General features: G+C 39.6%; 1 protein-coding gene across 2 annotated transcripts in view; it reads right to left on the bottom strand.

Moving 5' to 3' along the window:
- DNAH5 (dynein axonemal heavy chain 5) overlaps positions 1–24,318 on the bottom strand; it is a 363,993-nt gene that overhangs the window by 139,878 nt on the left and 199,797 nt on the right. For both annotated transcript variants that reach the window (XM_049861228.1, XM_049861221.1), the window contains exons 42-48: positions 20,978–21,124; positions 19,574–19,815; positions 16,613–16,789; positions 15,382–15,583; positions 13,946–14,088; positions 13,520–13,654; positions 315–437 (exon numbers count right to left, since the gene is read on the bottom strand). In XM_049861228.1, coding sequence (XP_049717185.1) covers positions 315–437; positions 13,520–13,654; positions 13,946–14,088; positions 15,382–15,583; positions 16,613–16,789; positions 19,574–19,815; positions 20,978–21,124 — 1,169 coding nt within the window. The remainder of the gene's footprint in view (positions 1–314; positions 438–13,519; positions 13,655–13,945; positions 14,089–15,381; positions 15,584–16,612; positions 16,790–19,573; positions 19,816–20,977; positions 21,125–24,318) is intronic.

Genomic DNA, 24,318 nt, shown 5'->3' on the forward strand with positions numbered 1-24,318 from the left:
CGGATTCCTTCCTAGAAGGTAGCCCTGGGCATTCGTTGATTGCATCTGTCTTCCCCAGTATGGGTTTACTTCTGTGTCTAATCTGTTCCTTTTATAACTCAGAAGAAATTAGGTTTCGGACACAGGCTATACTCATATGGTCTCATTAACATAACGAAGAAAACTCTTATTTCCAAATAGGATTACATCCATAGGTATAGGGGTTAGGATTCCAACACACATTTTAGGGGGAACATAATTCCATCCGTAACACTAATCAAAGAGTAAATTAATGTTGAATTAAAGAAATAAAATACTCAATAAAATCAATATACCTGGTCTCCCCACTCATTGATTATTGGCATATTCACATCATCAATAAAAATAGTCATCTTCTTTCCTGCAGGAGGTCCATATGTCGTACCCATGCGTTTATCCACATAACTCTCTATTGTCCTCTGTTAAACAAAAAACCAACAGAAAATCTGGAAAAATATTCTCTAAGACATGGTCAAATATTAAAAAGAAAAAAAATCCTGAGAATGTTTGAATTGACATGAATTACTTAGTAAAACCCAAAAAAAAAAAAAAAGTTACCCTTAATTCAGGCAAACAAAGGCTGAACTAGATAAATCATCTTGCATAATATTCATAACCTTTGAAAAACCTGGTTTAATTTCAGAGTAAATAAAATTGTAATCAATGTAATTTTTGAATGGGCTAAGATGTTTCAGTACATTTTTACAGATTTATTTTTGTCTTATTTTGTTTATGTTGATTGTGATTTCTGTTTATATTGGTAACACTATAAACCTAATCCCCCACGTGTCTGTCAGTTTGTCGTACTGTGCCAGCTTGTGTGTTGCTGTGATGCTGGAAGCTATGCCACCGGTATTCAGACACCAGCAAGGTCACCCATGCACGACAGGTTTCAGCTGAGCTTCAGGACTAAGACAGACTAGGAAAAAGGATCTGGCGGTCTACTTCTGAAAAGAATTAGCCAGTGAAAACCTTATGAATAGCAGTAGAACATTGTCTGATACAGTGCCAGAAGACAAGACCCCAGGTTGGAAAGCACTCAAAAGACGACTGGGGAAGAGCTGCCGCCTCAAAGTAGAGTTGACCTTAATGACGTGGATAGAGTAAAGCTTTCAGGGCCTTCATTTGCTGATGTGGCACAACTCAAAATGAGAAGAAATAGCTGGAAACATCCATTAATAAGCAGAACCTGGAACGTACGAAGTATGAATCTAGGAAAACTGGAAATGGTCAAAAATGAAATGGAACACATAAACATCCATATCATAGGCATTACTGAGCTCAAATGGACTGGTATTGGCCATTTTGAATAGGACAATCATATAGACTATTATGCTGGGAATGACAACTTGAAGAAGAATGGTGGGTGTTGCACTGATTGTCAAAAAGAACATTTCAAGATCTGTCCGGAAGTACAACCCTGTCAGTGATAGGATAATATCCATACGACTACAAGGAAGACCAGTTAACACAACTGTAATTCAAATTTACACACCAACCACTAAGGCCAAAGATGAAGAAATTGAAGATTTTTATCAGCTTCTGCATACTGAAACTGATCGAACATGCAATCAAGATGCATTGATAATTAATGGTGATTGGAATGCAAAAGCTGGAAACGAAGGTCGGTAGTTGGAAAATATGGCCTTGGTGATAGAAACAATGCTGGAGATGGAATGACAGAATTTTGCAAGACCAATGACTTATTCATTGCAAATACATTTTTTCACCAATATAAATGGTGACTATGCACTTGGACATCACCAGATGGAACACACAGAAATCAAATTGACTACATCCATGGAAACAGACAAAGGAAAAGCTGAATATCATCAGTCAGAACAAGGCCAGGGGCCAACTGTGGAACAGACCATCAACTGCTCATACGCAAGTTCAAGTTGAAACTGAAGAAAATCAGAGCAAGTCCATGACCTCCAAAATACAGCCTTGAGTATATTCCACCTGAATTTAGAGACCATCTCAAGAACAGATTTGACCCACTGAGCACTAATGACCAAAGACCAGACAAGTCGTGGAAGGACATCATCCATGAGCAAAGCAAGAGGCCATTGAAAAGACAGGAAAGAAAGAAAAGACCAAAATAGATGCCAGAGGAGACTCTGAAACTTGCTCTCGAACATCAAGCAGCTAAAGCAAAAGGCAAAAATGATGAAGTAAAACAACTGAACTGAAGATTTCAAAGGGCCTCTCGAGAAGACAAAGTATTATAATGATATGTGCAAAGAGCTGGCGATAGAAAACGAAAACGGAAGAACACGCTTGGCGTTTCTCAAGCTGAAAGAACCAAAGAAGAAATTCAAGCCTCAAGTTGCAATAGTGAAGGATTCTATGGGGAAAATATTAAACGATGCAGGAAGCATCAAAAGAAGATGGAAGGAATACACAGAGTCATTACACCAAAAAGAATTAGTCAACGGTCAACCATTTCAAGAGGTAGCAATGTGATCAGGAACCAATGGTATTAAAGGAAAAAGTCCAAGCTGCACTGAATGCATTGGTGAAAAACAAGGCTCCAGGAATTGACAGAATACAAAGTGAGATGTTTCAACAGAGGGACGCAGCACTGGAAGTGCTCACTCATCTATGCCAAGATATATGGGAAACAGCTTCCTGGCCAACCAACCGGAAGAGATCCATATTTATGCCTACTCCTAAGAAAGGTGATCCAACTGGATGCGGAAATTATCGAACCATATGATTAATATCACACACAAGCAAAATTTTGCTGAAGATCATTCAAAAGCAGCTGCAGCAGTATATCAACAGGGAACTGTCAGAGGTTCAGGCTGAATTCAGAAGAGGACATACAACCATGAATAACATTGCTGATGTCAGATGGATCCTGGCTGAAAGTTTTATTAATTATGCAAAGGCATTCGACTGTGTGGATCATAACAAATTATGGATAGCATTGCAAAGAATGGGAATTCCAAAACACTTCACTGTGCTCATGAGGAACCTGTACATAGATGAAGAGGCAGTTGTTTGGACAGGACAAGGAGATCCTGAGTGGTTTAAAGACAGGAATGGTGTGCGTCAGGGTTGTATCCTTTCACTATACCTATTCAATCTGTATGCTGAGCAAATAGTCCAGGAAACTGGACTATATGAAGATGAAAGGGGCATCACGATTGGAGAAAGACTCATTAACAACCTGCGTTATGCAGGTAACACAACCTTGCTTACTGAAAGTGAAAAGGACTTGAAGCACTTACTAATGAAGATCAAAGACCACAGCCTTCAGTATGGATTCCATCTCAACATAAAGAATACAAAAATCCTCACAACTGAACCAATAAACCACATCATGATAAACAGAGGAAAGACTGAAATTGTCAAGGATTTCATTTTACTTGGATCCACAATCAACAGCCATGGAAGCAGCAGTCAAAAAATCAAAAGACACATAGCATTGGGCAAATCTGCTGCAAAGGACCACTTTAAAGTGTTGTGAAGAGCAAAGATGTCACCCTGAAGACTAAGGTGCACCTGACCCAAGCCATGGTATTTTCAACTGCATCGTATGCATGGACAGTGAATAAGAAAGACTGAAGAAGAATTGACGCCTTTGAATTGTGGTGTTGGTGAAGAATATTGAAGATACCATGGACTGCCAAAAGAATGAACAAATCTGTCTTGGAAGAAGTACAGCAAGAATGCTCTTTAGAAGCAAGGACGGCGAGACTGCGTCTTACGTACGTTCGACATGTTTTCAGGAGAGATCAGTCCCTGGAGAAGGATGCCATGCTTGGCAAAGTACAGGGTCAGTGGAAAAGAGGAAGACCCTCAATGAGATGCATTGACACAGTGGCTACAACGATGGGCTCAAGCATAACAACGATTGTATGGATGGCGCAGGACCAGGCAGTGTTTCACTCTGTTGTGCATGGGGTCGCTATGAGTTGGAACCGACTTGAGGGCACCTAATAACAACAACAACATAACCCTCATATTCAAGGTCCTGTTATTGTTGTTGATGTTGTTAGGTGACATCGCGTAGGTTCTGACTCACAGGGATCCCATGAAAAACAACAAAATGTTGCCTGGTCCCATTCCATCCTCACAATAGTAGGTATGTTTAAGCCCATTGTTGCAGCCGCTGTGTCAATCCATCTCACTGAGGGTCTTCATTTTTGCTCACCTTCTACTTTACCAAGCATGATGTCTTTCTCTGGGGATTGGTCCCCCTTGATAACATGTCTAAAGTAAGCAAGATGAAGTCTTGCCATCCTCGTTCTAAGGAGCTTTCTGAGTGTACTTCTTCCAAGACAGATTTGTTCCTCCTTCTGGCAGTCAATGATATATTTAATACTCTTTGCTAACACCAGGGGCAGATTACCAATAAGCAACATAAGCACAGGCTTACTTGTGCTTACTTTCCAATCTGTTGTGAATAATATCACGAGTTTCACCATGTCTTTGTTTACTACAGATTAATAAGTAAGCACAAATAATCTATGCTTACCTTGCTCAACCGCTCAATTGGTAATCCATCCCTGTCAAGGATTGTAAATTTGAAAAAAGGCTTTGATTCTGTAGGAAGGTATACAGAGTTGGGAGAGAAACAGATGCCAGCCACATCTAGAAGCAGAATCCTTGATACAGTGAAAAAATGTGAAATTATTCATTACAGATGATCTGGTAAGCAAGGTAAGCACTGTGCTTACCTTGCCTACCGGATAATTTGCCCTGGCCAACACCATAATTCAAATCACAAATTCTTCTTCAGTCTTCCTTTTTCATTGTCCAGCTTTCACATGCATATGAGGTGATTGAAAATACCATGGCTTGGGTCAGGTGCGCCTTAGTCCTTCAAGTGACACCTTTGCGCTTTAACAGTTTAAAGAGGTCTTTTGCAGCAGATTTACCCAATGCAACGCATCATTTGATTTCCTGACTGCTGCTTAGATGGGTGTCGGACCTTTGATCCATTAACTGGATCCTACCCCTACTAAAAGTTTCCCTATAATTAGAGATGAAATTAGACAGGGCTTTTTTAATTTAAGCCCATTTTTAAAATTACATTAAATTATACACTTAATTTAAGCCTATTCTTGAATTAAATTATATATACATGTAAGACGTAAGCTTTTTAGGCCTTCACTCTGAGCTGCATAACCTTTCAACATCGGAAGGCATGCCACCTGACCTGCAGATTTTGGATTTGCCAGACCGCCAGAAACCCATGAGTCTGAAGAGGTCTCCAGCCTGATGCCTGACCTGTGAATTTGGGACTTGCCAGCCCCCACAATCTTATGAGCCCTTTCCTTGAAGTAAATCACCCTCTCTCTATATATATGTATATATATACTATTTTTGTTCCTCTAGAGAACCTAGACTAAGATACTATCTCCTACTATGGCCCTGTTGAAACCAGCCTTCAAATTGTGCTCTGAGGAGTCAAAGTGTTTTGAAGAATCACATGGGTTGTTTCAGGAAACAAGGAAAAGGTTGGAAGGGATGTCAGGCACCCAACTCCAATTTCACCAAAGCCATTGCATAGTTACATGCGTTATAGATTAGTCTTGTGCTAAGATTTCATTTGGAGAAGTGAATCTGGAAAAAAAATGTGAAATTTCCTTCCAAGCTTAAAAATGATTCTCATTTTTAAAAAACAAAGCCTGTTGCTATGCAACCATTTTATCTGAAAGATGACTGTTGTGTTGAAAACAATTTAACATGATGTTTAGAATAGATAAATCTTTTCTTAAGTAATTTTTACTTTCTTCTTCTTACCTTTCTGAATTGTTTAAATTTTTTAAGATATATATGCATTACTTTCAAAAATAGAAAAAACACTAAAAATATTTGTTTTGAAAAAAATAAAGACATCTCTTTTAAAAAGACCAACTGAATTCCCTTAAGCCAATAAATAGGGTAACAACATAATTTTTGTCCAAATCAGTACACTGTTGATAGAGACAAGTGATAATATTATTAATTTGAGGCAACAGAACTAAACTAGACTATCCCAGGCAAAAAGGACATACAGATCTCCCACAAATTGTTATTAGTTGCTGTCAAGTCAATTCTGACTCATGGGAACCCCGTGTGTGCAGACTAGAACCCCTAATAGGATTTTCAAGGCTATGACCTTTCCGAAGGAGATCTCTGGGCCTGTCATCTGAGGAGCCACTGGGTGGGTTCCAAGCACCAACCTTTCAGCTAATCTGTTGTTGTTAGGTGCCCTTGAGTCAGTTCTGACTCATAGCAACCCTATGTACAACAGAATGAAACACTGCCCGGTCCTGTGCCATCCTCACACTCATTGTTATGCTCGAGCCCATTGTTGCAGCCACTGTGTCAATTCATCTCGTTGAGGATCCTCCTCTTTTTCACTGGCCCTCTACTTTACCAAGCATGATGTACTTCTCCAGGGACTGGCACATTCAACCACTTGTGTCACTGTCACGGGTTGAATTGCATCCCCCCAAAAATATGTGTATCAACTTGGTTAGGCCATGATTCCCAGTATTGCTTGGTTTTCCTCCATTTTGTAATTGTAATTTTACGTTGAGAGGATTAGGGTAGGATTGTAACACCACTCTTACTCAGGTCATCTTCCTGATCCAAGGTAAATGGAGATTCTCTGGGGTGTGGCCTGCACCACCTTTTATCTCTCAAGAGTTGGGGACCTCATACCACCAAGAGAGCAGCACCAGGAGCAGAGCTCATCCTTTGGACACAGGGTCCCTGCACCTGAGAAGCTCTTAGACCAGGGCAAGATTGAGGACAAGGACCTTCCTCCAGAGCCAACAGAGAAAGAAAGACTTTCCCTGGAGCCAATGCCCTGAATTTGGACTTGTAACCTACTACACTGTGAGAAAATTGAGTTCTCTTTGTTTAAGCCATCCACTTGTGGTATTTCTGTTATGGCAGCACTAGATGACTAAGACAGTCACCTAGGGACTCCTTACCCTAACAATAAAATATGTAAAAGTGACACCAGGGTAAAAACCAAGGAAATCCATGATAAACAAATCCTGACAAGAAAAAAAAACAAAAACATGTGTCCATGATCAGATACTATGGCTTCCTGTAACAGGAGATAGATGGGCAGTATCTATTTTCTCATCTACAATTTGGTTGGGATCCTGATAATTGGGAGACAGAGACAAATGCTCTGCTCTATCAGCCCTTCTTTAGCATGAATGGCTGAAAATTATAGTGAGAAAGTTAATTACACCAGTTAGCTAATTGGAAGCTTTCAAAGATTAATGAGTCTAGCTTAGTAGAAAGCTTTGATGTTCATCACTCAAAATAGACTAACGCACTAAACAAAGAGGGTGATTCTGGGAAGCTTCTGACCAGTAAAAGAAATCATGTAGTGTTGATTCCACCTTAACACTGAAGGATAAGAGAGATTTGGGCTAAAGTAGTTAAGAATCAGATAATGAGGCCATAAAGAATACAAGAAGGAGCTAGTGGTGCAACGGTTAAGCACTTGGCTAATAACCGAAAGGATGGTGGCTCCGTCCACCCAGATGCATCACAGGAGAAAGATATGGAGATCTGCTCCCTTAAGGGTTGTTGTTAGGTGCCATTGAGTAGGCTCTGACTCATAGCAACCATATGAACAACAAAAAGAAACACTGCCAGAACCTATGCCATCCTCTCAATTATTGCTATGTTTGACCCCATTGTTGCAACCACCATACCAATCCATCTCATTGAGGGTCTTCCTGTTTTCTGTTGGCCCTCTACTTTACCAAACATGATGGCCTCCTCTAGTAACTGGTCCCTTATGACAGCATGTCTACAATATGTGAGATGAAGTCGCACCATCCTGGTTTCTAAGGAGCATTCTGGATGTACTTCTTCCAAGACAGATTTGCTCTTTTGACAGTCCATGGCACAGCCAATATTCTTCTCCAAAACCATAATTCAAAAGCATCAATTCTTTGGTCTTCCTCATTCATTGTCCAGCTTTCACATGCATATGAGGTGATTAAAAATATCATGGTTTGGGTCAGGTGCATCTTAATTCCCTATGTGACATCTTTGCTTTTTAGCACTTTAAAGAGGTCTCTTACAGCAGATTTATTCAGTGAAATAAGTCATTGAGTTTCCTGACTGCCACTTCCACAGGCATTGATTGTGGATCCAAGTAAAATGAAATCCTTGACAACTTCAATATGTCTCCATTTATCCTGAGGTTGCTTATTGGTCCAGTTGGGAGGATTTTCATTCTATGTTGAGGTGCAATCCATACCATATTTAAGGTTATAGTCTTTGGTCTTCATCAGTAAGTGATTCAAGCCCTCTTCACTTTCAGCAAGCAAGATTGTGTCATCTGCATTTCGCAGGCTGTTAATGAGTCTTCCTCATTCTTCATTCTATAGCCCAGCTTCTTGGATTATTTGCTCAGTATGGTGAAAGAATATAACTTTGACACACACCTTTCAAGACTTTAAACCACTCAGTATCCCCTCTTCTGTTCAAATGGCTGTCTCTTGGTCTATGTACAGGTTTTGCAAGAGCATAATAAATGTTCTAGAAATCCTATTCTTTGCAATATTATCCATAATTTGTTATGATACACATATCCAATGCCTTTGCACAGTCAATAAAACACAGGTAAACTTCTTTGTGGTACTCTGCTTTCAGCCACGATTCATTTGACATCAGCAATGATATCCCTCATTCCACATCCTCTTCTGAATCCACCTTGAATTTCAGGCAGTTCCTTATCTATGCACTGCTGCAACCATTTTTGGATTATCTTCAGCAAAATTTTACTTACATGTGATATTAATGACATTGTTCAACAATTTCCTCATTCCTTTGGATCACCTTTCTTTGGAATGGGCGTGTATATAAATCTCTTCCAGTCAGTTGGTCAGGTAGTTGTCTGCCAAATTTCTTGACATGGATGAGTGAGCGCTTCCAGCATTGCATCCATTTGTTGAAACATCTCATTCGGTATTCCATCAATTTCTGGAGCCTTGTTTTTCACCAATGCCTTCAGTGCAGCTTGGGCTTCTTCCTCAGTACCATCAATTCTTGATCATATGCTACCTCCTGAAATAGCTGAATGTCGAACAGTTCTTTTTGGTACATTTACTCTGTGCATTCCTTCCATCTACTTTTGATGCTTCCTGCATCGTTTAACATTTTGCCCATGTTGCTGCTGTTGTTAGGTGCCATGGAGTCGGTTCCAACTCATAGCATCCCTATGTACAACAGAACAAAACACTGCCTGGTCCTGCACCATCCTCACAATCTTTGTTATCCTTGAGCTCATGGTTGCAGCCACTGTTAATCCATCTCATTGAGGGTCTTCCTCTTTTTCACTGACCCTCTAATTTACCGAGCATGATGTCCTTCTTCAGGGACTGGTCCCTCCTGATAACACATCCAAAGTATGAGACAAAGTCTCACCACCCTTGCTCCTAATGAGCATTCTAGTTCTGCTTCTTCCAAGACAGATTTGTATTTTGCCCACAGAATCTTTCAATATTGAAACTTGAAGATTTAACTTTTTTCTTCAGTTGTTTCAGCTTGAGTAACTGTGAGCATGTTCTTCGCATTTGGTTTTCTAACTCCATGTCTTTGCACTTTTCCTCATAATACTTTATCCTGTCTTCTGTTCAGCTCTTTTACTTCAGCATTTCTTCTGTTCATTTTAGGCACTCTTCATTCAACAGCAAATTTCAGAGTCTCTTCGGACATCCATTTTGGTCTTTTCTTTCTTTCCTATATTTTTAATGACCTCTTGCTTTCCTCACATATGATGTTCTTGATGTTATCCTACAAATTGTCTGGTCTTGGGTCATTAGTGTTCAAAGTGTCAATTCTGTTCTTCAGATGGTCTCTAAATTCAGGGGGGATATACTCAAGGTTGTATTTTGGCTCTTGTGGACTTGTTTTAATTTTCTTCAGCTTGAACTTTCATTTGAGCTATTGATGGTCAGTTCCACAGTCAGACCCTGGCCTTGTTCTGACTGATGATACGGAGCTTCTCCATCATCTCTTTCCACAGGTATAGTTGATTTGATTGCTGTATATTCCATCCGGGGAGGTCCACGTGTATAGTCACTTTTACATTGTTGAAAAAAATGTACTTTTGACAGATAAGTCAATGGTCTTGCAAAATTTTATCATGCAATTCCTGGCAATGTTTCTATCACCAAGGCCATATTTTCCAACTAGTTGTCCTTTTCTGTTCGAACTTTCATATTCTAATCACGAATTATCAGCGCCTCTTGATGGCATGTTTGATCAATTTCAGACTGCACAAGTTGGTAAAAATCTTCAATTTCTTCATCTTTGGCATTAGTGGTTGGTGTGTAAATTTGAGTAACAATCCTATTAACTGCTTTTCCTTGTAGACATATGTATATATTATCCTGTCACTGACAGTGCTGTACTTCAGGATATATCTTGAAATGTCTTTTTGGCAGTGCATGCAATGTCGTTACTCTTCAGTTTGTCATTCCTGGCATAGTAGACCATATGAGTGCTCAATTCAAAATGGCCAATACCAGTCCATTTCAGCTCATTAATGCCTGGGATATCAGTCTTCAAGCGTTCCATATCATTTTTGACAACTTTCAATTTTCCTAGATTCATACTTTGTACATTCCAGATTCCAATTACTAATGGATATTTGCAGGTGTTTCTTCTCATTTTGGAGTAATGCCACATCGGCAAATGAAGGTCCCGAAAGCTTGACTCCATTCACATCATTAAGGTTGACTCTACTTTGAGGACGCAGCTCTTCCCAGTCGTATTTTGAGTGCCTTCCAACCTGGGCGGGCTCATCTTCCAGCACTATATCAGCCAGTGTTCCACTGCTCTCCATAAGGTTTTCATTGGCCAGGTTTTTTTCAGAAGTAGATCACCAGGTCCTTCTTCCTAGTCTGTCTTCTTCTCATCTGTCAGTTTGCCACACTGTGCTGGCATGCATGTTGCTATCATGTTGGAAGCTATGGCACCGGTATTTCAAATACCAGTAAGGTTACTCATGGTGGACAAGTTTCAGCAGAGCTTCCAGACTAAGACAGACCTGTAAAGATTACAGCCTAGGAAACCTTTACATGGGGTCACTATGAGTTGGAATCAACTTGACAGCCACTTACAACAAAGAATATATATTCTTATGTTTTTAAAGCCTGTTTTAATATTCATCTAATTATGATACATCTATATTGTACCTCTTCTAGAAATCTGTTATACCATTTATAAAATTGAACATCAATAAATAGTTTATTTTCTATATAACGTATGGCTTTTTCCAGGAAATCAATAAATATCTCACATTGAAAAATCATAAACCATGGATCTTTGCTACCCATGATGGTTAATTCTGTGTCAAGTTGGCTAAGTTATGGTGCCTAGCTCTTTGGTCAAACACTAGTCTAGATTTTGCAAAGTATTTACAAGTGATTAGTATTTAAATCCATTGACCTTAAGTAAAGCAGATTAGCCTCCATAATGCATGTTGACCTCATCCAATCAGTTGAAAGTCTCAAGGGGAAAAACTGAGGTTTCCTGAGGGAGAAGAATTCTGCCTCAATACTGTAATATAGACATTCTGCTGAAGCTTCTCACCCCCTTCCCCACTCCCCTCCACCATTTATAGGTATAGATATATATCTTCTTGGTTATTTCCTTGTATCCCTAGAGAATCCTAAGATACTACTTTACAGGGGTAAAGTGTTGCTAACAAAATACAGCAACAAGGCCTAAAGATTTCATCCACTCTCCAGAAATATGAATAGCTAGTTAATTACCTTACAGAATGAAAACAAGTCACACTTGGATTTAATTTTTAAAAACCTGCATTCACAAGACATAGCTGTAATGTTTAAAGAGGATATGCTCCTAAAGCAAAACCAGCAACAGTCCTTTAAAAGTAAAGCAGTGTCAATGGAATGAGCTTAACGTTAGCATCTTGCCAGCCTACAATAATTAATGTGTATTTCCCCACACGTAAAACACCACCGCTGACTCACTTCAGTTTGAGGTTAACCTTCCATTCACACCTTCCCATCAAATCACTGTGTAAATGGCACTCATTTGATAGAAGGCTAGCCAGTGTTGGAAATTCCATCTCAAACAAAAGAACATAATGCAAGTTGGTAGTCTTATCTTGAAAATTTACCAACCGTTTTAGTTTATGGGCACTCTGTTATCACCAGCTGAATTAAGTAATAGAAAATTATGATCTAGTCATAAGTTCAACAATTTTCATTGTTCTTTGGTATTTTCATAGCAACACCTAAAGAACAACAAAGTTAATCAAAAGTAATATTTATTGTAATATGGATTTTCCTCCAAATTTTCTCATCCTCTCGTAATTTATTAAATTTATCCTTTTGGCAAGGTGTGGATGTTCTAATAAATGAAAGGTATATGAGATGATTTGCAATGATTTCAATACAAAGTGCTGTTTAGGATGTCCTCAGCAGCTTCCCGAAAGACTTCAGCAAGTTAGGACCAGGCGAGAAAAAACCAGTCAGCCACTGCAAACCCAGTCATTTCTGGTAGTTTCACTTTAAACAGCAGTGCAAACTTGAAGGTTTGTTTTTTCACTCCTCTTTGATATCATAGGGTAAGATCTTTAAAATGCTAAGATTCTAAGATTTTACTTCTTACTGCAATTGATAATAGAAGCCATTGTGTAGTGTTAAGTCAGGAAATAATAAAAATGACAATTTAGGAAAGAGATTGGAACGGGTATATAGAATTAGACTTAAACCAAGACCGGGAAACTCTTCCATGCTAGCACCCTCCTATGGAAATCCTGGTGGTGTAGTGGTTAAATGCTACAGCTGCTAACCAAAAGGCCAGCAGTTCAAATCCACCAGGTACTCCTTGGAAACCCTATGGGACAGTTCTACTCCGTCCTATAGGGTCACTATGAGTTGGAATCGACTCAAGGGCAACGGATTTAGTTTTTGGTTCAGTACCCTCCTATGGAATCACGAGAAAGTGGACTACATAGAAGTGGATAAGAAGAATGGAAAGAAAGAAAGAGATATGAAAAGTATTTTTTTTTTTTTAGACAAATTAACAGCCTTTGATCCATGATAGACCCATCAAAGATGACTCCACATTTGAAGGACGAAATAATACTGACGTCTACACAAAAGGAGACAGGGAGGGGACACAGGTTTAGGTGGGGGAATAAATTATATTTCTTTCAGTTCTGCATTGGGCATGCTCACAGGACTCTAAGCTTTTCCACATAGGTATTTTAGGCAGCACAGAGGCCTCTGACCCCTTAAATATGCTTTTGATTTCTCCAGAATTTAAGATGATAAACTATAATCTAACTACAGAGAGATCCTACTGCACTCGAATGGTAGAGGTAGCACCATCCCAGGCGCCACAATGGAAGACATATGTGGGAGATTCATCATGGCTGACGACGTGCAGATGAGGTTCAATGGACATGGGCAGGACAGTGAAGAGCTCTGAGCTTCCAAGGTTTATCACAAACCTGAGCGTACCAATGATACCAAAGAGCCAGTACCTGAAACATCAACGGGGTGGTTGCAGAAGAAAAGTTCAGACTCTTGATCATGTGACTTTCGGGATCGTATTTTGACATAAATCCCTTGATTATGACAGTCTTGGCTGTTCCTTGTTCACCAATTAACAGCACAGCCTAAGACAGTTGAGAAAGAAATACAATCAAACAATTTTAAAGAAAAAAAGATTTCTCTCTGGGAAAACAAGTCAAAGTTCACTCTCTCTCAACTAATACATGAGATATAATTAGTTGTAAACATTCAAATCTAATATTATTCCTGAGGAATAATAAAAGAGTTAGACTAATTTGAGTAATACCATTTATTCTAAACAGCAACATGAAATGTTTTAAAATAAATGCAAGATGCTTTATATTTTCAAGTAGTGTTTTAAAATACACTATTTTTAATACAATAGAAAGCTGTACCTTGCCCTGTTTGGCGATGGTTTTAATGAGAAAGTCGGTCCTCACATTGTCGACATTTGGCACCAGGATGGAGCTGTATTCTGGGGTGGTGTGAGATGGATACATGTATTCTTCTGTACACGTGTTCCAGTGCATCCATTTACCTGAGGTAAGCAGAGAATATCTGCATTTTCATATTCCTGGTAATAATTTAACTCTTATCTGAAATAAGCAGACATCCTTGAAATCAAAGCACCTTCCAAATACCTCTGGCAAAATCAGAGATCTAAGTATGTAAGTGGGTGTTGGCCAGGTCAAATGCACCCATGGAATTCTTTCATGGTGGTAATGTTCGGAAGAGACAGTGGTGGTCCACTGGTAGAATGCTTGCCTTGCATGCGGGAGACCTGGGTTCCATTCCCGGCCAAGGCACCTCACACACAGCCACCACCCATCTAGCAGTGGAGGCTTGCATGTTGCTATGATGTTGAACAGGTTTCAGGGGAGCTGCCAGACTAAGATGGACTAAGAAGAAAGGCCTGGTGATCTAGTTCTGAAAATCAGCCAATGAAAACCTTATAGACCACAAGAGAATATTGTCCAACCCGTTTACTTTGGACATATCAGCAGGGATCAAGCACTGGAGGCCATGACATTTGGTGAAGTAGAGGGCCAACAAGGACGAGGGAGACCCTCAGTCAAATGGGCTGGCATAACAGCCTCAACGATGGACTCGAACATGCCAGCAACAGGATGGTGTAAGATCAGACATTTCATTTTGTTGTACCTGAGGAACATGAGAAGAAGTGGACTAGATGGCAGCTTTCTATTTCTCCATCTATGTGTAATAGACGTCTTTAAAAACATATTATATTCACTCATGTATTTGGCGAGATATACTTCCAGCTATAAATTTCATTTATAGCTAAAGAATGGCTGAAATGGACCCAGGTTGGAGGATTTTTTTTATTTGTTTTTAAATCATTAAAAGTTTAATGCACAAAGACATTTGTTATTGTGTTGTTAGGTGCCATTGAGTCGATTTTTGACTCATCATGACCCCATGTGACAGAGTAGAACTGTCCCAGAGGGTCTTCTAGGCTGTAATCTTTACGGGAGCAGATTGCTACATCTTTCCCCTTCAGAGCTGCTAGCTGGGTTCAGATGGCCAACTTTTCAGTTAACAGCTGGGTGCTTAACCACTGTGTCACAGGGCTCCTTACAAAGGCATTTAACAAAGGGAAAATATGCAATTGGAGCGCAGTCCAAATAAATTTTTAAAAAAGGAAAGAATCAGTCAATTAACATCAGCTTTCTTTACATATGGAAATTTCCATTTCAGTTTTACAGCCAAGAGTTTTAATTACCCGTTTAGAACAAAATGTTTTGTGTAAACATTACCCATTTGGAAAAAACTGTCTCCAGCTTTTGCATGTGAATACAAGCGTGCGTCTCACCATCCAATGTGACGTAATAGTCAAACATGGTGTCTTCCACGCCAGCCAGCGTTGGCAGGTCCAAGGTCAGCGAGTCCTGGGAACGCAGCCAGTGCTCCACTCTGCGCCGGCCGTCCAGTTCCAGGACAGCCCCGATGCTCCACATGAGGGAGAAGACGTACAGCCGCCCCAGGTGCTCGGACGTGACCTCCCCACCTTGCTCCTGAGGACCGCAGAAATGTTTGTGTTTAGTTACTTGATTCTCAAACCAAAACTTGGCTTTGGAGTTTCAATGAAAATAAAAAACCCATCGCTGTGGACTCGATTCCGACCCCTAGTGACGTGCAGGACAGAGTAGAACTGCCTCATAGGGTTTCCAAGGAGCAGCTGGTGATTTGAACTGCTGACATTTTGGTTAACAGCTGTGGCTCTTAACCACTGAGCCACCAGGGCTCCTCAATGAAAATAATAAGCATGTAAAAGGAACAACATTTTCCCCAAAAGAAGAACTAGGGAAAGGATGAATAAAGCTGGGGAAGAAGTGAGGAACTAATCTTGAAGAATACCAAGCTGGTTTTAAAAATAAATCTGTTGTTGCTGTTAGTTGCCTTTGAGCTCACTCTAACTCATGGCGACCCCATGTGTGTCAGGGCAGAACTGTGCTCCACAGGGTTTTCAAGGCTGAGACATTGCAGAAGCAGATTGCCAGGCCTGACTCCCAAGGTGCCTCTGGGTGGGTTCAAACCACCCAGCTTTCAGCTAGTAGTCAAGTGCTTAACTGTTAGCACCACCCAGAGGCTCCAAAAATAAATTAAGGAAGCTTACCAGATGACTGTTAACCCGCAACTAAATTACAAATCCATGGCTGGCTTTGTGAAAAACGTTGTTTTTGTTAGCAGCTATTAAGTTATTTCAGACTCATGGTGCCCTGCTGTGTGCAGAAGAGAACTGCTCCACAGGGTTTTCAAGGCTGTGACCTTTCAGAAGCAGATTGCCAGGCCTTACTTCCAAGGCACCTCTGGTTTGAACTGCCAACCTTTGGGTTAGCAGTCCAAGGCTTCAACATTTGCACCACCATGGAGCTCCTTGTGAAAAGCAGAAATGGGAAAAAGCACAAAAAATACTGGAGCTACGTTTTAAGTATCAGCTCCTTTCGCCATCGCTTTAACAAAATCAAATTTCAGGTACTGCACTCTCCTCACGGTAGGGCTCAGCAATAAGGGAGCAATTTCTTAGGAGTTGACCAATTTACCTTCAGAGGAATCAGGCCTTGAAGCATATTAATACTTTGCATGATTACAAAGGCTTCAAGCATCTCCATCTTGAACTCCAAGTTCTGAGCACTGAAGCGATACAGGTCGGGAAAAGACTTGGTATACAGCTGACGGAGAACCTCAGCTTCTTGAGACGAGCGTTTTTTAAGGAAACCCTGGGAATTCATACAACAGTGCATAATTAAACTTAGCATGCCAGGAAAATGGCCATTTGGGGACAAAAGTTTTTCTTCTTTTTTTTTTTAGTATCAATCAATAATAAGAATAATATCTAATGTTTTACTGCACTTAAGATATACAGGTCTTACTATCAACAGGTTTATGTATTAAGTGATCAAATTTTCAGAACAACTCTATTATCACTCCCATTTTACAGAGGAGGAAACTGAGGCCCAAGGAGTTGCCGTAACCTGCCCAGGATCCCATAGCTGGTAGTTTAGCGGGGCCAGAATTCAGACCCAGAGGGTCTGGCTCCAGAATCCACACATCCAGCTACTACACTAAACATATATTCAGGTCTTGAAGCCAAGGTTGAGGAGCAGTTCTCACCTCTTGATTAAAATACGCTAGAAGAAAACAAGGAGGCACATATGTAAAAATAATTTAGGAAAAAGTAGAGAGGATGAATAACAAAATTCATACCTAGATTTTTTTAGGGAACCAACATTCACTACAATTGTTACTTTTTTCTCTTAATTTAATTAACGAATGCTGTAGAAAAGTGTCAAAGAATACTCAGGGAAATGAAAAGCATTCAGGTGTATGAGGAACCCAGCATTAAGCAAGTTCACATCATTGGTAATAAAATATCACTTAACACACAGCAACATTTTCCTAAGGTGAGAAAAGGTCTCTTGGGGTTTTGAGATCAGCTCGTTCTTCATCTCAGTATTCCAAGAAACACTTAGAGGCTCTGAAGCCGAGGACATTCTGCTCTAATAAGAGGAAGAAATGAAGCAATGCAACGACGATTCTGAATTATTCATGAATTTACCGTAATCCCACAGCAGCAAAAACAGCACATAGCACTTTAAGAGTTGCTGAAAACAAGAAGCTACATGCACCAGGCAGTTACCCAGCTTGGCTTCTTGAAGCTGACAGATTCTCAGCAACACAAATCCTCAATTTGCTGACACTCTAGTTAAGCCTTGAAGAGTTACCTTACACTACTATAATTCTTTGCTACCAGATCCTCAGTGAGTCGCTCTTCTTCTTAACCATTTCCAAAAAGAAACTACATCATTTAAAAGTACATAAAAAATATTAGGTAAGCGCACAATTAATGCTCAGGTCTTATTCAGCCTCGACGTGAACAGGCTATACAGAAGCATTCGCTCACAAACAGCAAACTCCACATATTCATTGCTGTTGTTAATTGCCCTGGACTTAATTCCAACTCATGACATATCCGCTTAAAATAAAAAATTAAAAAAACTCATTCCCGTTGAGTCAATTCCGACTCATAGGGACTCTACAGGACAGAGTAGAACTGCCCCATAGAATTTCCAAGGCTGTAACGTTTACAGAAGTCAACTGTCACATCTTTCTCCCTCGGAGCAGCTGGTGAATGTGAACTGCTGACTTTTTGGTTAGCAGCTGAGCATTTTAACCACTGTGACACCACGGTTCCTTCGACATATTCATTAGCTACTAGTCGAAAAGCATTTAAAAAAAAAAAAAAACCTTCGTGAATTTACAGTACTTTGGGGAAAAAAAAGTCGGTACATTTTCATTTGGTGATCACTGTATCTGATTACCAAGCCTGAACGTATGAAAGAATCTGCTAGGGAGCTTTTTAAAAAACCCTGAATCCTGGAGCCCCTTGCCAGAGAGTTAACCTGATAGAATTCGAGTGTGATTCAGTCACTTGTATTTTAAGTACTACCATCAGCTGGTTTTTTTGCAAAGGCAAGACTGAAACTCCCAGCTCTGTATTTTCCTTGGCCTATTACTTCATTGCGAAATCTAAAATCTTTAGGAAGATTTTAAGTGACACATTCAACTGTACGTCAGTATCATTTTCTATATAAACCCCTCTTTCTTCGCATCTCATCTTTGCCAAATCTAAACCATTTTCCAACACAGAGTTGTGTAAATTCTGGAAAAACATCAGAAGTTAAGTTATACCCATATAGAAAGAGAAGTACGAAAACTTCAGGACATTTATTTTATTTAAACATCAAAACATCTATTTTATTTAAATTATGAATTGATAAGTTTAATTTATAAGATCAAAATCATCTTCTGAATCTTACACAAATGAAAAAAATAATTTTTCCCAACTATGTCAAAAAAGATTTTCCAAATGGCTTATCTAACACACATCGTACCTTACATTACAGTATTTATTTGGTAAAATACGTAAATATGCAGTACATTTAATTATAATCTAGTTACAATCAAAATACTCCAGAATATATTGGTGGTAGTAAAATATCAAGAATGAAGCAGTGTTATCTGAAATACTTTTCCAGGTATAAACTTAAAACTAATACTATGACTATTGTACTTCAAAAACATCCCTTAGGTGGAATTTTTTAAAAATGTCTTCAGTTCTTATATTCTGCGTTTTAATTTTCTAAAATGGTTGTTCCCAAACTTCAGATGAATGAGTGTCTCTTAAAAATGTCATGAATCCCCAAGGTGAAAAAAATAAATTTTACGTATTCAGCCCTCAGACACAGTTGGGAGGGATTATTGATTCATCTCCTCTTCGCAATTACTCCATAACCCACATGTTGGAAATCATAGTTCTAGAAGGGTGCTGAGCACTGGAGAAAGCTTTAAGGGGCAATCAGGGCTTGAATGGCCCAGGGAATTCAAGGATCTTCCATAATTTAGGATAAAGATTGAATTGCACTGCAGGTCCACAGAAAAACCACTAAAAGAATGCTACAAGATCTCTTTTTAATTAAACAGAAGAAAAATTCCAATCGTACCTCAAGAATAGGACTCCAGTCGAGAATAGAAGAGCTCATGAAAACCATTCCATTTCTTGAGACAGTAGCAGGAGAGGCATTGTCAATGTTATGAGGTTCAAAAATGATCTTGCAGTTTGGAGCCATGGGGATCCGATCACCATTGGCAAGGGTTAGAGTTTTGTTATCATCCAAAACAGAATTCAGATTTTCAATCCAGATGGCATCTACCGGACCATCAAGAACTATCCAGATATGTTCCCCTAGAATATCCCACCAAAGAAAAACACATATATATAGATATGTACCTTGAAGAAGTGCTATTATTTAAGTTTACTACATTATAAATTTTAACTTACATAATTTTTAATTATTCAAAATAAAGCTTTGATCTAAATACCTTATTTTACCACACTGGACTTTTCAGATTCTTTACACAGTAGTTATTTAAGGCTCATAATCAAATCAAAAAGTCATTTGCTCATAGAAAAAATATTACTCATTGAGCACCTTCTATCTTCCAGCACTTTTCTAGGGTCTGTAGATACTGTGATAAATAAGACAGTGTTCCTACCCTCATAGAGGGGTATGTTCTAAGAGGCAGAGATTATATTCAAATAAAAAAAGCAAAGAAATATACATTTTGGATATGAATACTTTCAGAAGACAGGTGGGACCAGACAGACAAAGGTATAGAATCAATTCCTGTTTGCACTTGTTAATTTTGAGGCATCTAACAGACATCCAATCAGAGTTGCTGAGTTGGGAGTTTAAGGGAGAGGTCAGGACTGAAGATAAAAGTATGGAAGCCATCCGCTCATAGACAGTGTTGAAAATCATGGAACTGGGTATGTTTCCTCTAGACACTGAGCATAGATCAGCCATATTCCTTAAGTAAAAACTTCAATGGCGCCACCTTAAACATTTGTCAATAAAACACTGTTGCCAATAGGGTTGGCCCAGGAAGGAGCCCAACTATCTTGCTCTTCTACTGGAGTTCTTCTTTCTCCCTGCAGTTGCATTTCCAGCCCTTTCTACTACTCATTCGGAAGAGGACACAGTAGAGGGGAGCTGATAGCACCACCTCCATCTGAGCTTATATTACGGAACACTGCGTACAATTTGCAGAGAGTCCATGTGAAAAAATATTCACACACTGAAGCACCAGCCCTTAGCAAGCTTGTTCAAAGAACAACCAAACATCACTGTACATCTAAACAGAGTAACCCAAAAAAGGAGACTTTAAATACACTAATGAATAATTTCCGTATTTCAACATTCACAAATAGCATACTGATTTATGACTTCTTAGTCTTGGCTAAGGTATTACATGAAGAATAGAGTTGTTCTACTAATTCTCTACAGCCACTAAGCATTTCATTTAGGAGTACATGTCATAAATAATATTTATAATTCATCCTCTACCTTTCTTAGCTCGCAAGGTTTTCCTCCAAAGGGTAGAAAATATTCCATCGGTCCAGTCATTTGTGGCCACATCAAGCCGACCAAACATCTGTGGGGCCGTAATCGCTTTGGGGTTCATTCTCATTTCCCGGTGTGGTTTCCCACAATCTATAGCAAATGAATCCAAGTTTTCAACATCTAAGATGTGGAGGCAACCATACGTAGGCAACATTGCACTAATTCGCAGCATACTGCCAGCAGGTGTTCAAAATATGAAAAATGCAAAATTACAGTGAAAATATATGGCTTTTGCGTTCCAAGTTATCATAGTTACCCTCATTAGACTTTATTGACGAAAGCACTTCTTTCTTATCTTTTCTAAGGTAAACTGCATATTGCAAAGGGGAGAAAAGGGACACTAGGTTAGAATTTGTGAAAGAACTAATGTCATCTGGGAGTTCTTTAAACACCACAGCGCAAAAATCTTTGGGTTTAAGGTGCACTTGATTAAATGTTGTGCCTGAAATACGATCTAAAAGGTGCTACATTCTCATCATTATCAGCTTTGCTTTTTTGAGATGTGTTCTTTCTTGCTCACCTTGGAAAGTATAAGCTAAACAAATGTTGCATGAATCAAGGACTTTTGTGGTTGACCTCAGGGAATATACTTGAATCTTTCAAACTCTAAAACTGCTCTTAAATGTCTCGGATTTTGTACATGAGGGGCTGTGGTTAATGAGCAGAAGAGAGAAAAATAAGGTTTAAGTATAAAAACTTAAAAATAGGTGATAAAATATTATATACTGGGTGAAAGATCGCAAACACAGGCACACACACATACATATGCACGTCTGAAAGATGCTACATTAAAGCCTGTTTAGAGAATTAGACCATGGTTCTCTTTTTGCAAATCATAAAAACAATCCTGGTAATCATCTGCAATATTTTAAGATTCTGAAGTTCAACTTAACAGCCACAGTTCAGCTTTTGCAATGCATGGTGTCCATGAAGCTTTGGCAACTCTTTTTTATCTCATCACACTTCAAAATCTTGAAGTGTATGGCAGTTTCATAGGTGAAAACTGGACTTGGTCTGTTGCTTATACAAAAAGAAACTATCAAAAATTATTTAACTATCATGGTAGGTAGAATTTTATCATTTTCATTTAAAATACCATAACACTTTTTATAGGAGTGCTCTAAAAAAAAAAAAAATGCTTGACTTTTACATGTTTGTTAAACCAGTTCCTCTTGATTCTTCTCCTGGGCATTTCTTGAGTCTGTCCTCATCACTCTGCACTAGGTGGCGCTGGGGGTGGTGCTGCTGGTGGTGCTGGTGGTGCTGGTGGTGGTTGCTGTTAGCTCCCATCAAGTTAGCCCCCGACTCATAGCGATCTTTCTTTCCACAGCCTCCTTACAGGTCCCTGATCGCCCTTCCATTCTCCCCCAGTCTGTTCTCAACAAGCCTCCCAGATGGTCTTCCACACATAAGGTTGATCATGCCACTCCCAGCTCAATGGCTATAGATTAAAACCTAGCCTATAGATTAAAACCTAGATACTTAGTTCTATGGACTCCAGGTTTTCTGGAGCCATGAAGGCTTGGATGAATCCTTGAAACTACTGCCCTGAGATCATCTTTAAACCTTAAACCAAAAATAACCCCTGAAGTCTTCTTAAAACCAAACAATAGTTTAGCTTAATCAGTAAAAAATGACTGCCTTGAGTGTTATGCTCTTTTAAGATCTATCCATATGGGATCAAAGTAACAACAGCAATTCAGAAGAGTATATAGAAACCTTAGGGGGCAGTGAGTTTATGTTAATGGGGGAGGTACAACTCGGAAAATAAGGGTAAGAATGGCTGCACAACCCAAAGAATGTAATCAACATCACTGAATTGTACATGTAGAAACTGTTGAATTGGTATATGTTTGCTGTGTATATTCTAAACAACAACTACAAAATAAATAAATTATTTTTAAAAACCTAGATACTTGGCATAACTTACAAAGCTCCTCATGCCACACCTACTGTCTTCATTTGGATCCCCCTAAAAGCAGAGCCTGAGACAAGGACTTGGGTTGTACGAGGCTGAAGTAAGAGAACAGGGAGAGTGGGACAGGAAAAGAGAGAAAGCCGGTGAAGGATGCATTTCTGAGCTGGTCACAGATGTAGGGTCCCTCTGGAAAAAAGGAGGCTGGATATCAGCCATCAACTCTTCTCACCCCCGGGTGGTGCAAATGGTTTGCTCTGGGCTACTAACTGAAAAGGTGGTGATTCAAATCACCCAGCAGCATTGGGAAGAAAGGCCTGGAAACCTGGTTCCATAAGATTACATCCAAGACATAATGAAATCTATTAAGAAAACATTCTGCATTCCACTTTGGAGAGTGGCCTCTGGGGTCTTAAATGCTAGCAAGCGGCCATCTAAGATGCACCAATTGGTCTCAACCCGCCTCGAGCATAGGAGAATGATGAACACCAAAGATACAAGGTAATTACGGGCCCAAGAGACAGAAAGGGCCACATAAACCAGAGACTACATTAGTCTGAGACCAGAAGAACTAGATGGTGCCCAGCTACAACCGATGGCTGCCCTGACAGGGAACACAACAGAGGGAGCAGGAGAGCAGTGGGATGCAGACCCCAAATTCCCATAAAAAGGCCAGACTTAATGGCCTGACTGAGACTAGAAGGGCCCCGGAGGTCATGGTCCCCAGGCCTTCTGTTAGCCCAAGACAGGAACCATTCCCAAAGCCAACTCTTCAGACAAGGATTGGACTGGACTATGGGATAGAAAATGATACTGGTGAGGAGTGAGCTTCTTGGATCAAGTAGACACATGAGACTATGTGGGCAGCTCCTGTCTGAAGGGGAGATGAGAGGGTAGAGGGGGTCAGAAGCAGGCTGAAAATGGACACAAAAAGAGAGAGTGGAGGGAACATGTGTGCTGTCTCATTAGAGGAGAGCAATTAAGAGTATATAGCAAGGTTTTTATAAATTTTTGTATGAGAGTCTAACTTGATTTGTAAACTTTCACTTAAAGCACAATAAAAATTAAAAAAAAAAAAAAAGATTACAGCCAAGAAAACCCTAGGGAGTAGTTCTACCCTGTAACACATGGAGTAGCCATGAATTGACTTGACAGTAACAGGTTTTGTTTTGTTTTGCTTTTCTTTGCTTTGCTTTGTTTTGTTTTTTGGTCTTCCTAATTAGTTGAGGCTATGGCTGCCTCAAGGGCATTACTCCCACTCAACCTCCACTTCCAGACTCTGCCAGTTCCCTGTTTCAAGGAAAGTCCTAAACTGGGAGACATTGCTGATCTGTGGGAGGAAACCTGTCCAACACAGATGCATCTACAG

This window comes from Elephas maximus, chromosome 2 (genome assembly GCF_024166365.1).
Source record: "Elephas maximus indicus isolate mEleMax1 chromosome 2, mEleMax1 primary haplotype, whole genome shotgun sequence".
NCBI lineage: Eukaryota > Metazoa > Chordata > Mammalia > Proboscidea > Elephantidae > Elephas > Elephas maximus.